This window comes from Vicugna pacos, chromosome 26 (genome assembly GCF_048564905.1).
Source record: "Vicugna pacos chromosome 26, VicPac4, whole genome shotgun sequence".
In the NCBI taxonomy this organism is placed as follows: domain Eukaryota; kingdom Metazoa; phylum Chordata; class Mammalia; order Artiodactyla; family Camelidae; genus Vicugna; species Vicugna pacos.
The window spans coordinates 5,279,056-5,295,547 of NC_133012.1; the positions used below are offsets into that span (position 1 = coordinate 5,279,056).

At 40.0% G+C, this 16,492-nt stretch overlaps 2 protein-coding genes across 3 annotated transcripts in view; one reads left to right on the plus strand and one right to left on the minus strand.

Annotated features, from left to right (window-relative positions):
* TM2D2 (TM2 domain containing 2) lies at positions 1–14,048 on the plus strand. Its single transcript, XM_006201114.4, has 4 exons — positions 1–356; positions 10,657–10,744; positions 12,467–12,582; positions 13,556–14,048. The coding sequence occupies exons 1-4, from the start codon at positions 130–132 to the stop codon at positions 13,767–13,769; spliced, it is 645 nt and encodes a 214-aa protein (XP_006201176.1). The 5' UTR covers positions 1–129; the 3' UTR covers positions 13,770–14,048.
* The window catches only part of HTRA4 (HtrA serine peptidase 4), an 18,234-nt gene continuing 15,568 nt past the window's right edge, over positions 13,827–16,492 (minus strand). The window contains exons 10-11 of one of the 2 annotated variants that reach the window (XM_072950252.1): positions 14,037–14,186; positions 13,827–13,954 (exon numbers count right to left, since the gene is read on the minus strand). In XM_072950252.1, the coding sequence (XP_072806353.1) occupies positions 14,172–14,186 (15 nt within the window). In that variant the 3' untranslated portion in view covers positions 13,827–13,954; positions 14,037–14,171. The remainder of the gene's footprint in view (positions 13,955–14,036; positions 14,187–16,492) is intronic. The other variant, XR_012064372.1, reaches the window with a different exon arrangement.

Here is a 16,492-nt window from a genome sequence, read left to right on the forward strand (position 1 = left end):
CTCCCATTGGCTGTTTGGCGGCGAGGAGAAGGGGCTACGCGGAAAGGCCTGACGGCACAGAGCTTGGGGTCGGCTGTGCCGGTCCGGGTTTGCGGTTAAAGCTGGGTCTCCGCCACTGGGCCTGGGAAGATGGTGCTGGGGGGTTGCCCGGTGAGTTATTTACTTCTGTGCGGCCAGGCGGCTTTGCTGCTGGGGAACCTACTTCTGCTGCACTGTGTCTCTCGGAGCCATTCGCACAACACCACCGCCGAGCCCGAGCTCACATCCGCTGGCGTCGCCCACCCGGAGGGCTCCCCCGGCGCGGCGAGCTGGGAATATGGCGACCCCCACTCTCCAGTCATCCTTTGCTCTTACCTGTAAGCTGCCCAGTCGTCGAGGCGGGTGGAGATGGAGATGGGGCCTGGGATGCAAGGGTGTTGTGCGGGGAGAGGAGGGGAGGGAGGCTGCATTTTTTCCCCTAAACCCTCTTCACCTGAGGACCTGATAGGCAACACCTGGGAGGTAAATAGCGTGGCAGGTTTCTCAGTCCTCTCACCCATGCAGGGAAAAGCCCTGTGTGTTGGTAGCAGATCGTTCAGGATCCCCAAAGAGGAGAACTAGGGAGAAGTGACATGTAGACACCGGAAGAAGGGTACGAGATTGTGGCTTCTTTGTCCTACTCCCTTTAACCGGAGAAGCCGACGCAGGTGCTGGTACTGAGGCCACAAATGGAGTTAATTACTTGTCCCTACAAGGCACATCCTTTAAAATGTATATATATTATATACACGCGGGTATATGTATGTGTGTGTGTGTGTGTGTGTATATATGTATCTCCTTACCATTGCAAAACCAAGTCAAAAAAATTTTTATTGCAGTATAGTCAGTTACAGTGTATCAGTTTCTGGTGTACAGCATGTCCCAGTCATGCATGTGTATGTGTATATATATACACATATATATATGCACATATATATATTTGTTTTCATATTATTTTTCATTAAAGGTTGTCACAGATACTGAATATAGTTCCCTGGGCTATACAGCAAAAATTTGTTTTATCTATTTTTATATATAGTGGTTAACATTTAAAAATCTCAAACTCCCAAATTTATCACTTCCCACCTCCTTTCCCCCAGTAACCATAAGATTGTTTACTGTCTGCGAGTCTGTTTCAGTTTTGTAGATGAGTCCTTTAGTATCCTCTTTTCTCTTTTTTCAATATTCCACATATGAGTGATAGATGGTATTTTTCTTTCTCTTGCTGGCTTGATTCACTTAGAATGATGACCTCCAGGTCCATGTTTCTGCAAATGGCATTATTTTGTTTTTTATCTCTTGAGTAGTATTCCATTGTGTATATACCACAACTTCTTTATCCAGTCATCTGTTGATGGACATGTAGGTTGCTACCATGTCTTGGCTGTTGTATTTAGTGCTGCTGTGAAGATTGGGGTGCATGTGTCCTTTCGAATTAGAGTCCTCTCCAGATATATGCCCAGGAGTGGGATTGCTGGATCATAGGGTAAGTCTATTTTTAGTTTTTTGAGGATTCTCCACACTGTTTTCAAAAATGGCTGCACCAAACTGCATTCCCACCAACAGTGTAGGAGGGTTCCCCTTTCTCCACAGCCTCTCCAGCATTTACTGTTAGTGGACTTTTTAATGATGGCCTTTCTGACTGGTATGAGATGATACCTCATTGTAGTTTTGATTTGCCTTTCTCTGATAATTAGTGATATTGAGCATTTTTTCATGTGCCTATTAGCCATTTGTATGTCTTCATTGGAGAATTACTTGTTTACGTCTTCTGCCCATTTTTGGATTGGGTTGGGTTTTTTTTAATTATTAAGTTGTATGAGCTGTTTATATATTCTGGAAATAAAGCCTTTGTCAGTCACATCATTTGCAAATATTTTCTTCCATTCTGTATGTTGTCATTTTGTTTTGCTTATGGTTTCCTTTGCTATGCAAAAGCTTGTGAGTTTAATTAAGTCCTATTTGTTTATTTTTGCTTTCATATCTATCGCCTGGGTAGACTGCCCTAGGAGAACATTGCTAAGATTTATGTCAGAGAATGTTTTGCCTGTGTTTTCTTCCAGGAGATTTATATTGTCTTTCTTATATTTAAGTCTTTAAGCCATTTTGAGTTTATTATTCTGTGTGATGTGCTGGAGTGTTCTAACTTCACTGATTTAATGGGGCTGTCCAGTTTTCCCAACACCAATGCTGGAGAGATTGTCTTTTCTCCATTGTATACGCTTGCCTCTTTTGTCAAAGATTAATTGAGAATACATCTGTGGGTTTATTTCTGGGCTTCCTATTCTGTTTCATTGATCCATATGTCTGTTTTTGTACCAGTACTGTGTTGTTTTAATTATTGTAGCTCTGTGGTATTGTCTGAAGTCTGGGAGGGTTTCTCCTCCAGCTTCGTTCTTTTTCTTCAGTATTGCTTTGGCAATTCTGGGTCTTTTGTGATTCCATGTAAATTTTGGGGTTACTTGTTCTAGTTCTTGAAAAATGTCCTGTGTAATTTGATAGGGATCACATTAAATCTGTAGATTGCCTTCAGCATTATGGCCATTTTAACAATACTGATTTTACTTTCCTTTCCTGACATTGTATTGTTAGTGTAAAGAAATGCAACTGATTTCTGTATGTTAATCTTGTATCCTGCTACCTTGCTGAATTCTTTTGTCAGCTCTAGTTGTTCTTGTGTGGAGCTCTTAGGGTTGTCTATATATAGTATCATCCGCATATAGTGACAATTTTACATCTTCTCTTCCAATTTGGATCCCTTTTACTTTTTCTGTTGCCTGATTGCTGTGGCTAGGACTTCCAACACTATGTTGAATAGAAGTGGTGCGAGTGGGCAGCCTTGTCTTGTTACAGGTTTTAGTGGGAAGGCTTTCGGTTTTTCACCATTGAGTATTATGCTAGCTGTGGGTTTATCATAAATTGCTTTTATTATGTTGAGATATGTTCCCTCTATACCCAGTTTGGTAAGAGTTTTTATCATAAATGGGTGTTGAATTTTGTTAAGTGCTTTTTCTGCATCTATTGAGATGATCATGTGATTTTTGTCCTTTCTCTTGTTGATGTGATGTATCACATTGATTGATTTGCATATGTTGAACCACCCTTGTGTCCCTGGGATGAACCCAACTTGATCATGGTGTATAATCTTTTTTATGTGCTGTTGGATTCTGTTTGCTAATATTTTGTTAAGGATTTTTGTATCTATGTTCATCAGTGATATTGGCCTTTTTTTGGTAGTGTCTTTGTCTGGTTTTAGTATCAGGGTGATGGTTTGGGAGTATTCCCTCCTCTTCAATCTTTTGGAAGAGTTTGAGAAGGACTGGTATGAGTTCTTTGTATGTTTGGTAGAATTCCCCAGTGAAGCCTTCTGGTCTTGGACTTCTGTTTGCAGGGAGGCTTTTTATTGCTAATTCTATTTCATTTGTATTGATTGGTCTGTTCCAATGATCTGTTTCTTCTTGATTCAGTTTTGTTGGACTGAAACAATGCAATGTTTCTAGAAACTTGTCCATTTCTTCTAAGTTGTCTGATTTATTGCCATGCAGTTCATAGTATTCTCTCATGATTTTCTGTATTTCTGTGGTATTGATTGTAATTTCTCCATTTTCCTTTCTTATTTTTTTTTTTAACTTGTGTTCTCTCTCTTTTCTTCATTGTGAGCCTGGCCAGAGGTTTGTCAATTTTGTTTACTCTTTCAAAAAACCAGCTCTTGGTGAGATTGATTTTTTTCCTATTCTTTTTTTAATGTCTATTTTATTTATTTCCTCCCTGATCTTTATTATTTCTTTCCTTCTGCTGACATTAGGTTTTGTTCTTCTTTTTCTAACTTTTTTAGGTGGTAGGTTCGGTTGCTCATTTGAGATTGTTCTTGTTTTTGAGAAAGGCCTGTACCACTAGGAGCTTCCTTCTTAGGACTGTTTTTGGTGCATCCCATACATTTTTGTGTAGTTGTGTTTTCACTGTCGTTTGTCTCAAAGTATTTTTTAATTTCTTCTTTGATTTCATCACTGATCCATTGGTTTGGGGGGGGCATATTGTATAATCTCCATGCTGCTGTTTTTCTTCTCCTTTGTTTTTCTGTGGTTGATTTCTGGTTTCATGACATAGTGGTCAGAAAAGATGCTTGAAATAATTTCTATCCTCTCAGATTTGTTGAGGCTTCTTTTGTGCCTGAGTGATTGGACATGACCTATCTTAGAGAATATTCCATACACACTTGGAAAGAATGTATATTCTGTTTTGGGGGGATGTAGTATCCTAAAAATATCAACCAAGTTCAGCTGTTTGATTGTGTTATTTAGTTTCTCCATTGCCTTACTGATTTTCTGTCTGGAAGATCTATCCAATGATGTTAATGAGGGATTCAAGTCTCCTACTATGATTGTGTTCCCATCAATTTCTCCTTCTATATCTGTTAGTATTTGCTTTATGTATTTAGGTGCTCCTATATTGGGTGCATATATGTTAAGGAGTGTAGTATCCTCATCTTTTATTGCTCTGTTAATCGTTATGTAGTTTCTTTCTTTATCTTTCTTTATGGACTTTGTTTAAACTCTGTTTTGTCTGAAATCAGTATTTGCTTTCTTGTGGTTTCCATTCATTCTCTCGTTTCGATCTATGTGTGTCCTTTACCCTAAAGTGAGTTTCTTGTATACAGCATATTGTAGATTCTTGTTTTATTATCCAATCTGGAACTCTGTCTTTTGACTGGAGCATTTAGTCCGTTGACATTTATGGTAATTATTGATAAAGGTGTGTTTATTGCCATTTTGAACTTAGTTTTCCAGTTGATTTGGTATTTCTTATTTGTTCCTTTCCCTTTTTCTTTCTGTGGTTTGATAAAAATTTTTTTGTATTATCTTGGTTTCTTTTTGGGTTTTGTGACTCTATGCTTTTGGTTTGTGGTTACCATGTTTTTAAAGTATGCTAACCCATTACTATATCAGTTTGCTTTAAACCAGTAGTCATGTAAGCTCAAACACATCCTAAAAAGAAAGAAAAAAGTATATATTTTCTTGCTCCCCTCTCCCATCTTTAATGGTTTTGATGTCCTCTTTTACATCTTCATGTTTATTCTATTGCAATTCATTGTAGTTATCACATTTCCAATTATGATTTTCTCCTTTCTATAGTTTCCTGCTTCTTTTCTATTTAAAGTAGACCTTCCAGTATTTTGTTTAGGGTAGGTTTAGTATTGCTGAATTCTTTCAGTTTTCGCTTGTCTGTGGAAGTCATTCTCTCTCCTTCTATTCTAAAGGATAGTCTTGTTGGATTGAGTATCCTAGGTTACAGCTTTTTCTCATTCAGGACTTTGACTATATCTTGCCACACCTTTGTGGCCTGCAATGTTTGTGTTGAGAAATCAGCTGAAAGCCTTATGGGCATTCCCTTGTAACTAACTCTTTGTTTTTCTCTTGGTGCCTTTAGAACAATTTGTGTTTAACTTTGGCTGTCTTAATTATAATATGTCTTGGTGTGGGTCTATTTGGTTCTTCTTGTTTGGTACCATCTATGCTTCCTGTACTTGGATATCTGATTCCTTCTTTAGATTTGGAAATTTTTCACTTATGATTTTTTCAAATATCTTTTCGTATCTTTTTTTCTTAACTTTACCTTTATTGTGGTATGGTTCCTATACAGTAAACTACACATATTTCAGATATACACTTTGATGAATTTTGATAGATATATACACCAGTGAAACCTCTACCACAATCAAGAAGGCTAACATTTCCATCACTCCCCAAGAGGTGCAATTTTGGAATTCCCAATTTATCCCTTCCCTCCCCCTTTAACCGCTAGTTCTCTGTTTGTAAGTCTTCTTCTGTTTTGTAGATAATTTCATTTGTGTCCCTTTTTTTTAGATTCCACATATAAGCAATATGATATGGCATTTTTCTTTCTCTTCCTGGCTTCCTTCCCATAGAATGATGATCTCCAGGTCCACCTATGTTCTGCAAATGGCATTGTTTTATTTTTTATGGCTGAGTAGTATTCCATTGTGTATATATACACCACATCTATATCCAGTCATCTATTGATAGACATTTGGGTTGTTTCCATGTCTTGGATATTGTAAATAGTGCTGCAATGAAAACTGGGGTGCATGTGTCTTTTTGAATTATATTTTTCTCCAGATAAATGCCCAGGAGTGGGATTGCTGGATCATATAGTAAGTCTATTTTTAGTCTTTTGAGAAGTGTCCATACTGTCCTACATAGGGGCTGCACCAAGTTACTTTCTCACCAACAGTGTAGGGGAATTCCTTTTTCTCCACACCCTCTCCAACATTTATCGTTTGTGGCCTTTTTAATGAAGGCATTCTGACTGGTTTGAGGTGGTATCTCATTGTAGGTTTGATTTGCATTTCTCCAACAATTAGTGATGTTGAGCATCTTTTCATGTACTTGTTGGCCATCTGTATGTCTTCTTTGGAGAGATGCCTATTTAGGTCTTCTGCCCATTTCTTGATTGGGTTGCTCCTTTTTTTTCATATTAAGGTGTATGAGCTGTTTGTATATTTTGGAAATTAGTCCCTTGTTGGTCACATCATTTTCAAACATTTTCTCACGTTCTATAGGTTGTCTTTTCATTTTGTTGATAGTGTCCTTAACTGTGCAAAAGCTTTTAAATTTAGTTAGATCCCATTTGTTTATTTTTGCTTTTATCTCCATTACTCTAGGAGTTGCTTCAAAAACTATGTTGCTGTGATTTATGTGCAAGAGTGTTCTGCCTATGATTTACTCTAGGAGTTTTATAGTATCTGGTCTTACATTTAAGTCTATAATCCATTTTGAGGTTTTTTTTGTATATAGTGTTAAAGAATGTTCTGATTTCAGTCTCTTCTAGGTAACTGTCTAGTTTTCCCCACACCGTCTACTGAAGAGACTGTCATTTCTCCATTGTATATTCTTGCCTCCTTTGTTGTAGACTAATTGACCATAAGTACATGGGTTTATTTCTGGACTTTCTATTCTGTTCCATTGATCTATGTGTCCGTTTTTGTGCCAGTACCATACTGTTTTCGTTACTGTATCTTTCTAGTATACTCTGAAGTCAGGGAGCGTGATTCTCCCAGCTCCATTCTTCTTTTTCAAGTTTTTGCTATTCAATGTCTTTTGTGTTTCCATACAAATTTTAACATTTTTTGTTCCAGCTCTGTGAAAAATGTCCCTGGGCGTTTGATAGGGATTGCACTAAGTCTCTGTATTTCCTGGGGTACTATGGCCATTTTAACAATATTGATTCTTCGAATCCAAGAACATGGTATATCTTTCCATTTGTTTATGTCGTCTTCAGTTCGTTTCATCAGTGTCTTATAGTTTTTGGAGTACAAGTCTTTTGCCTCCTTGGATAGGTTTGTTCCTAGGTATTTTATTCATTTTGGTACAATGGTGAATGGTATTGTTTCCTTTATTTCTTTTTCTGCTATTTTGTTGTTAGTGTATGGAAATGTAACTGATTTCTGTGTATTAATTTTGTATCCTGCAACTTTACCAGATTCACTGATGAGTTGTAGTAGTTTTCTGGTCACTTCTTTCGGGTTTTCTATGTATGGTATCATGTCATCTGCAAACAGTGACAGTTTTATTTCTTAATTTCCAATTTAGATTCCTTTATTTCTTTTTATTCTCTGATAGCTATGGCTCAAACTTCCAAAACTAGGTCGAATAAAAGTGGCAAGAGTGGGCGTCCTTGTCTTGTTCCTGATCTTAGAGGAAATGCTTCCAGCTTTTCCCCATTAATTATGATGTTAACTGTGGGTTTGCCATATACATCCTTTATTATCTTGAGGTATATTTAGTGAATGACCACTTCTGGAGAGTTTTCCTTGTAAATGGATATTCAATTTTATCAAAATATTTTTCTGTATCTATTGAGATGATTTTGAGTTTTATTCTTCAGTTTCTTAATGTGGTGTATCACATTGATTGATTTGCAGATTTTGAAAAATCCTTGCATCCCTGGGATAAATCCCACTCAATCGTGGTATATGATCCTTTTAATGCATTATAGGAGTCAATTTGCTAGTATTTTGTTGAGGATTTTTGCATCTATCTTCATAATTGATACTAGCGTGTAATTTTCTTTTTTTGTGATATCTTTGTCTAGTTTTGGAATCAGGGTGATGATGGCCTCATAGAATGGGTTTCGAAGTCTTCCTGCCTCTGGAATTCCTCTTGGAATACTTTCAGAAGGATAGGTATTAACTTTTCTGTAAATGTTTCATAGAATTCCCCTGTGAAGCCATCTGGTCCTGAACTTTTGTTTGTTGGGAGTTTAATTACTGATTCAATTTCAGTACTGGTAATTGGTCTGTTCATACTGTCTATTTCTTCCTGGTTCCGTCTTGGTAGATTGTACCTTTCAAAGGACATGTCCATTTCTACATTGTCCTTTTTGTTGGCATATAATTGCTCATAGTAACTTATTATGATCTCTTACATTTCTGTGGTGTCTCTCCCTTCTGGCCTGTAGAGTTTCTGCTGGAAAATCAACTAATAACTTTATTGGACTTCCCTCATATGTTACTTGTTGCTTTTCTCTTGCAGATTTTAATATTTTTTCCTTATCCTTAATTTTGACAATTTGATTACTATGTGCCTTAGTGTGTTCCTTTTTGGGTTGATCCTATGTGGAACTGTCTGCACTTCCTGGACTTGGGTGACAGTTTCCTTTCCCAAGTTAGGGAAGTTTTCAGTTATTACTTCTTAAAAAATTTTCTCACCTCTCTCTCTCCTCCTTCTGGGACCCCTATAATGTGAATATGAGTGCACTTCCTGTTGTCCAGAGTTCTCTTAAACTATCCTCATTTCTTTTCATTATTTTTTCTTTTTTTCTGTTCTTTAGTAGTGATTTCCACTAGTCTCTCTTCTAGCTCATTGTTCCATTCTTCTACCTCATTTAGTCTATTCTTGGTTCCTTCTAGTGTGTTAATTCATTTCAGTGATTTTATTCTTCAACTCTGTTTAGATATTCTTTACTTTTTCCAACTCTTTGCTAAAACCTTCACTCTGTGCATCTCTGTTCCTCTTGAGTTCTCTAGACATCTTCTCTGTCATTCATCTAAACTCTTTCTCGGATAGATTGCATGTTCCCTCATCACTTATTTTTTCTTTTGGGGTTTTATCTTGTACCTTGGCCTAGAAGATATTCCTCTGCTGCCTCCTATCGTCTATCTTTCTATTTGATTTTTAGGTAGGTTAGTTACATTTCTCGACCTTGGAGAAATGTCCCTCTTCTCTCTGTGGGAGACATCCTATGCGTCCCAGCAGTACACTCCTCTCTTGTCACTCAAGGGCCAGGGTCCAGCCAGTCCCAGGGTAGTCTGGCCTGTTGTTTTGGGATTGTTGTTTCCTTATTTCTGTTATCTGCCACCTGGTGGATGAGGCTGGACCAGAGGCTTATGCAGGTTTCCTGGCAGGAGCAGTGGGAGTGCCTGCCCACTGCTGGGTGAAGCTTGGTCCTGGTCCTCTGGTGGGCAGGGCCATGTCTCGGGGCATGTCTAGAGGTGTTTGTGGCTCAGGATGTTTGCTGATGGTTGGGGCTGCAGTCTCACCCCATATGTTGTTTGGCCTGAGGCTTCCCAGCACTTAAGCCTAGAGGCTGTTGAGTGGGACTAGGGGTTGGTGCCAGTGATCCAGTCAAGATGTCAGCCTCCAGGGAAGCTCATGTAAATGAACAGTCCCGGAATGTCCGCCACCAGCTTTTATGTCCCCTGAGTGAACCCCAGCCATCCCCTACCTCCCTAAAAGCCCTTCCAAAACCAGCAGGCAGGTCTGGCCTAGGTTCCTATGAAATCGCTGCCTCTGCCCCTGGACCTGGCACCTGAGAGATTCTGTGTACGCTTCCCCAGAGCATAAAGTTTCTGTTTCCCCCTGTCCCGTGGGGCTCCAGGGGTTAAGCCCTACTCACCTTCAAAACCAGATGTCCTGGGGTCTCCTCCTCCCAGTACTGGAATCCCCTGGCTGGGGACTTATGTGGGGCTTAGAACTCTCACTCCTGTGGGAGGGCCTCTGGGACTTGATTTTTCTTCAGCTTGTGGGCCTTGAGCTATACCCTCCCCCCAAAATTTTTAACATCTCTTTTATGTCAGATAAGCAAAAGCACTTGGGAAATGCAAAAAGAATTGGAATCCTTGGTTTCAATTTTGCCTCCATAGCCTTGTGGCTGTTTACCTAGGGATGAGGGGAAGCCATGGCAGAAGTAGAATCCTTGTAGAAGTAGGACCAGGTAAACAACAGGGTCCTACTGTATAGCATGGAGAACAATATTCAATATCTTGTAATAACCTAGAAAGCGTATATAAGTCTATGTATGTCTGAATCACTATGCTGTACACCAGAAACTAACACAACATTGCAAATCAACTGTACTTCAATTTTTAGAAATTAATTAATAATAAAGAAATAGGACCAAAAACACCCACCCCGCCCCAACAGAAGCTTCCTTTGGATAGCTGACCTGCTGTGCTTCAGCCTAATTGACACCATCACATCTTGGAGAAGAGTCCGAATGAAGTTAAACCGCTGAAAACAAAAGAAATGTCTCTTGCCTGTTTTGATTATGTACATTGAAACAGCCATTTGCAAAGTCCTTAATGATGACGGTGGTCCTGATCTTACTGCTGATTTACAGGCCTGATGAATTTATAGAATGTGAAGACCCCGTGGATCATGTTGGAAATGCAACGGCATCCCAGGAACTTGGTTATGGTTGTCTCAAGGTGGGTTTTTGTTTTGTTTTATAAGCAGACTCTTCCACAGAGAAATAGTGCTGGCTAAATGCTGTTACAGAAAAGTATAAAGGGTATGAAGTCACCGTTTTGTAAAATTCACTGGAATGACTGTTACTGGAAATTTCCAGCATAGCCTGGGTCAGTGGCTGAACAAGACATGTAGTTGCCTCTGGAAGAAACAGTCTCTGTACCTTAGTTACCCAGGTGCAAAGACCCGCCTGTCTTTGGTTCCTTTGGCCATTGAGATCGACAGATTCGAAGCTAAACTGTCACCCCTGACTATCCTTCAAGGCCTGTACTTTCCTGAAAGAGGAAAAGAAAGGTCTGTGGACTTTCAAAACTGATGATGGATTGAGCAATATCTTCATTACCCACGCGTCTGGGACAAAATTCCTGTTGCCAATAACCTCTTTTCACCAGACAAGCAATTTCCCACCATGTCCTTAAGAAATAGAGTTTATGAGTACATGTCTTTGTAGGAGGTTATAACATTCCAGGAGAAGCCTTTGATAACATTGGCCTCTTGGAATGGAAAAAAAGCCATGCAGTTCCGTAAATAACATCCCTAAAGCTGGATGCATGCTTCCTAGTCAGTCTCCCGAGAACTAGTGAAGTTCATGTTCTTCGTCCCCACTGTTGATTCACCGTTATGTTCTGTTACGCTATGTGATGCCAGTCAAGACGCAGTCAGGTATAAGAGAAATACAGGAAGGTATTCCTTGTACTAAATCAGACCCAGAGGAATAAACCTAAAAGTGATAAGGCCAAAAAGGCAACTGCTACTGCAGTCAAGTATAAGGAAGTATTTTTAATCCAATGAAATCTTGCTGTATTGATAATTACTGATAAAAGTTTGAGTGAGCACTGTACAGAGATCATTGTATAGATATGCTTTGGCCCATTTTAATGAAAACCTGGGTTGATCCCGAGAAGACACTCAAACTATCACATCCCCCTGAAGTCTTAGAGGACCCTCAGTATTCAGGCACCAGAACCCCCAGGGAGGTATGAGAAGCAAGTGTCCTCATTTCCCACTCCCTTCTCTTTGAGAAATGTTCCAGAAAAATCAGTGGTGAAGCACTTCATAAGGTGTCAATAGAGAATATACAGCTGTGCTTTCTCTGTTTGAATTCAGTTACACAAAGGGTCAGAAGTCCTGTTCTGAAATTTTTTGCTGGAATTTAAACTTATTCTTTAGTGGTAGTACAGATATCTGATGACACTTTTATGACCCAAGTCAAGTTCTGAGTCAGCTAATATTCTGAGTTCTTTCCTAATTATGTTCACCTATAATATGTGTATAAAACAGACCTCGAATACACATTGAGTTTTTAAATACCCATTTTCAAATACTCAGAAATGTGTTCTTTTTTCCTGCAAATATATGATAATTAAAGCATTGTGTCTGTCTATACTAAATGGTATGTAATGAAAGTGATTATAATGAACTTTTTTGCTGTATTATTAAAGAAGGCAGTCATAAAGGGGAAAAAAAGTTTATTTAAAAACCATGTGCATTTAGGATGGACTAATTTCAAATCCCTTGAAGGATGTCACGAAATTCCTTGCTATTTAGCACAGCTTTACCCGACCTCTGTTAGCGTAATGGTTGTCCTGAGTCAGCTTTTATTAATTCACAGAAAGTTAATGTGTCATGTGACTTGCTCTGGTGAGTTTGGTCAGTTGGTTGTTTTGGTTGTTATTCCACAGTTCGGTGGTCAGGCCTACAGTGACGTGGAACATACTTCGGTCCAGTGCCGGGCCCTAGACGGGATTGAATGTGCCAGCCCTAGAACCTTCCTACGAGAGAATAAACCTTGTATAAAGTAAGTGTTGCTTTGAATGAGGCAGTTAATTCTTGGATGGAGGTTGAGCTGTTTTCTTTGTCGTCTGTCGATGTGACTTTTTCTTTTACCTTAAGTGTTAATGGGGCAACATGGTTAATTCTATGCATAATCCTGGGTAATGTGGTTATAATAGGGAGGACACTGGACTTGAGCCCAGAGGCTGAAAATTCTAAATGTCTGTTTCAGGACCTTTGGGCACCCCCAAGTCTCTATCTCTTCATCCTCAAAATGAGGGGGTTGGACCAGATGATGTAGTTCCAAGATTCCTATGACAGGCATAAATGGTATGAAAACAGCCTTAGAATTTTAGGAAGAAAGGTTTTATTATGAAAACTGTGGGCCTCTCTCCCTGAAAAATCAGCATTTATGATAACACTGATGAAAGTTAAAAGAATTAGGGTTATTCCTGTAAATTCTGTTTTAAGGCCCAGAATTTACTTACACCATTTGCTAGAGAGTCTGTAGCTGTGCTGAGTGATGGTGTTAGGGCAACCGCAATGGAATCTCATCACAGGACGTAAGACGGAAGTCCCTACAAAGAAGTCCCCATTTTTAGGTGCCACAAAACAGCAGGAAAGGAATGAGGAGGTCAGTGTTCATTTCAGGAACTGTAACACTTCGTTGGAGAACTACATTCAGAATCATAGCCTTGGGAAAGGAGCCTGAGTGAGGGCAGGAGGGGGGCCTGACTCCACTCCTACCAGGATGCCAGTCGTGCAAATGTGCTTGATGGTTTCTTGTCCAGTCCAGCCCTGTCTGGGATCTTACAGGTCCTCATACCTTAGCAAGTACTCTTTTGAGACTCAACTAACTAGAGATTTCCCTTTTTTACGGGGTAAGAGGTCACAAAGGTACTGCGTCCCCACCTTTTCACTTAACATGAAATTCACTAGTCATGAAGTGTGTTCATCTCCGCGTGGTAAACACCTTCCTCTTAATTCCTTTTGTCTAGGTACACTGGACACTACTTCATAACCACTTTACTCTACTCTTTCTTCCTGGGCTGTTTCGGAGTGGATCGTTTCTGTCTGGGACACACCGGCACAGCCGTAGGGAAGCTCTTGACACTTGGAGGACTTGGGATTTGGTGGTTTGTTGACCTCATTTTGCTCATCACTGGAGGGCTGATGCCCAGTGACGGCAGCAATTGGTGCACTATTTACTGAAAAGAGCCGCTGTCCTGGCTCAGAGGGGCAAGTCTTCTGAATTCATCTCTGCAGGCTCCTCCTGGACGTCAGACTCTTCCTCGATATCAGACTCGACCACTGCTTTCCCTCCTTGGAGGGAATGGATTTGGTTAGGAAGGTTTCCTTGGACTATGGATTTTCAGCGCAGAATCTCCCCTTACAGACTAGAAATGACAAGCAAACAATATTGTCAGTATCATCTGTGTACCTTTCCTCATGTACAAAATATAAAGGATGGTAATTAACTTATAAACTGCAGCAGGGTTTCCACATTCTTTATTTCTGTGCACTGCTGTGTTGTCAGTCTTTTGGAGCAAGTGGACCCAATGGGATGAGCAAAGTGAATATTTTTTGCCTTGTGCCTTTTGTGATCCTGAGCCTTCACGCAGAGAAGATCTGGAGCAGAACCAGCGAAAATCTTCAGCAGAAGTAGAAATGGTGATGGATTTTCATACACATTGAGATTCAACGTTACCAACCTGGAATGCTGGGTATTTTCAGGAGGTAGAGTGAAACTCAAAATTATACACGTTTAGCTAAAAGCTAGGCATTTGGAGTGAGCCTATTAATTAAACCCTATTGTTGCATCATCATTATGCCCAAGAGACAACACATATGATACAATAATTTCTTCATTCCAATTAGGCTTTGAAAGCCAACAGTACCAGACATGTCTAGGTTAAGCTGTACTCTTGGCAGAATTTTCCTATCTAAAAATTCGTATTTACCAGTTTAGGGAGCTGGTAAAAAAGATTTCATACAGGTAACTATAAAAATATTCCTTATGGTTAGGTAAGATAAGGTGAGGAACCTCATGACCTTGGAAAGGAAAACAGACTCTTACTTAAGGGATATTATTTATGAGTGCTGGCTAGAGTTAGGATGTGATTTGTATGGGCAAAGAGAAATTGAACACATTCTGTCAAAATAAGCATGGTACCAAAATCTCTCCCTGTGGGCTACAGCCATCAGCCAGAGGTAAAGAGAGAACCAAGCTTTTGCATTCCCAAATCACTGAGTATTCAAAAATGTTCTGAATTATAAACGATTTTAAAAACTTAGTTCCCATCCCTTGCAATCTGAGTTGAAAAGAACTGTTAAAGTACACAGCAAAAGGACAAATTTGTACGTAATTCAAACTAACGAGCCTGCTACTTCAGTAACTTACAATTTCTAGCAACAATCAACGTAGAACTGCTCAAAGTTTAGGCTCCTAATAATTGACATAAAAACCAGGAATCACAGTTAAACTAACTTTGGAAATGCTCTATCATTATGAAGCAGTATTCCTAAAAGTTTCAGCTTTATTAGCCCTGATTAATATGATCACTGCTATTAAGTGATGGCTATCATGTAAAAATTAAAACAAGTTATTCTGTCCTACCTTGAAAGTTCTGGACCACAATGACCTTAACCTTGTTTATAATAGTAATAATTAAGATTCTTACTCATAGTCTCTAAGGCAGAATTACTTAAATTCCCATAGGTCATGAAGAAATGACCCTTTCCCCCCAGAAATGCAGATACATAAAATTTTGCATAGGATTTAAGGGAGTTCAAGGATGTCCCTTAAAAACAAAAATAGAGTGTGCGCTCAGTAGTAGAGTGGTGGCTTAGCATGCACAAGGTCCTGAGTTCAGTCCCCAGTACAGTTACTTCCATTTAAAAAAATCATAAATAGTCTTCTTGACAACAAAACCACAACTGACTGCTAAGCAAACATCGAGAAAAAAGACTGAAACCTATTAAAGATCTTCAAATGGAAATATAAAGAGGGAACCACAGCGGAACAGTAGGAGGGGCGTGATATAATTGGAAACCATACTTCCTGGGTGGGTGACCCACAAGCTGAAGAATAATTAAGTTGCAGAGGCCCTCCCACAGGAATGAGAGTCCTGAGCACCATGTAAGTCCCCAGCCTGGGGTTCCAGCATTGAGAGGAGGAGACCCCAGGACATCTGGTTTTGAAGGCCAGTGGGGCTTAACACCAGGAGCCCCACAGGACTGGGGTAAACAGACTTCATTCTCTTGGGAAGTGTACGCGTAATCTTACGTGCGCCAGGTCCAAGGAGAGACGCAGTGATTTCATAGAAACATGGGCCAGAATTGCCTGCTGGATTTGGAAGGTCTTCTAGGGAGGTAGGGGATAGCTGCAGCTCACCTACGGGTCATAAAAGCTGGTGGCAGACATTCCTGGACTGTTCATCTACACAAGCTTTCCTAGAGGCTGACATCTTGACCGGATCACTGGCACCAACCCCTAGTCCCACTCAACAGCCTCTAGACCTAAGTGCTGGGAAGCCTCAGGCCAAACAACATATGGGGTGAGACTGCAGCCCCAACCATCAGCAAACATCCTGAGCCACAAACACCTCTAGACATGCCCTGAGACATGGCTCTACCCACCAGAGGACCAGGACCAAGCATCACCCAGCAGTGGGCAGGCACTCCCATGGCTCCTGCCAGGAAACCTGCATAAGCCTCTAGTCCAGCCTCATCCACCAGGTGGCAGGTACCAGAAATAAGAAAACAACAACCCAAAAGCCTGTGGAAGGAATCCACAAACACAGGCCAGAATCTACCCTGGGACTGGCTGGACCCTGGCCCTTGAGGTACAAGAGACGAGTGTACTGCTGGGATGCATAGGATGTCTCCCACAGAGGCCACTTCTCCAAGGTCGAGAAATATAACTAACCTACCTA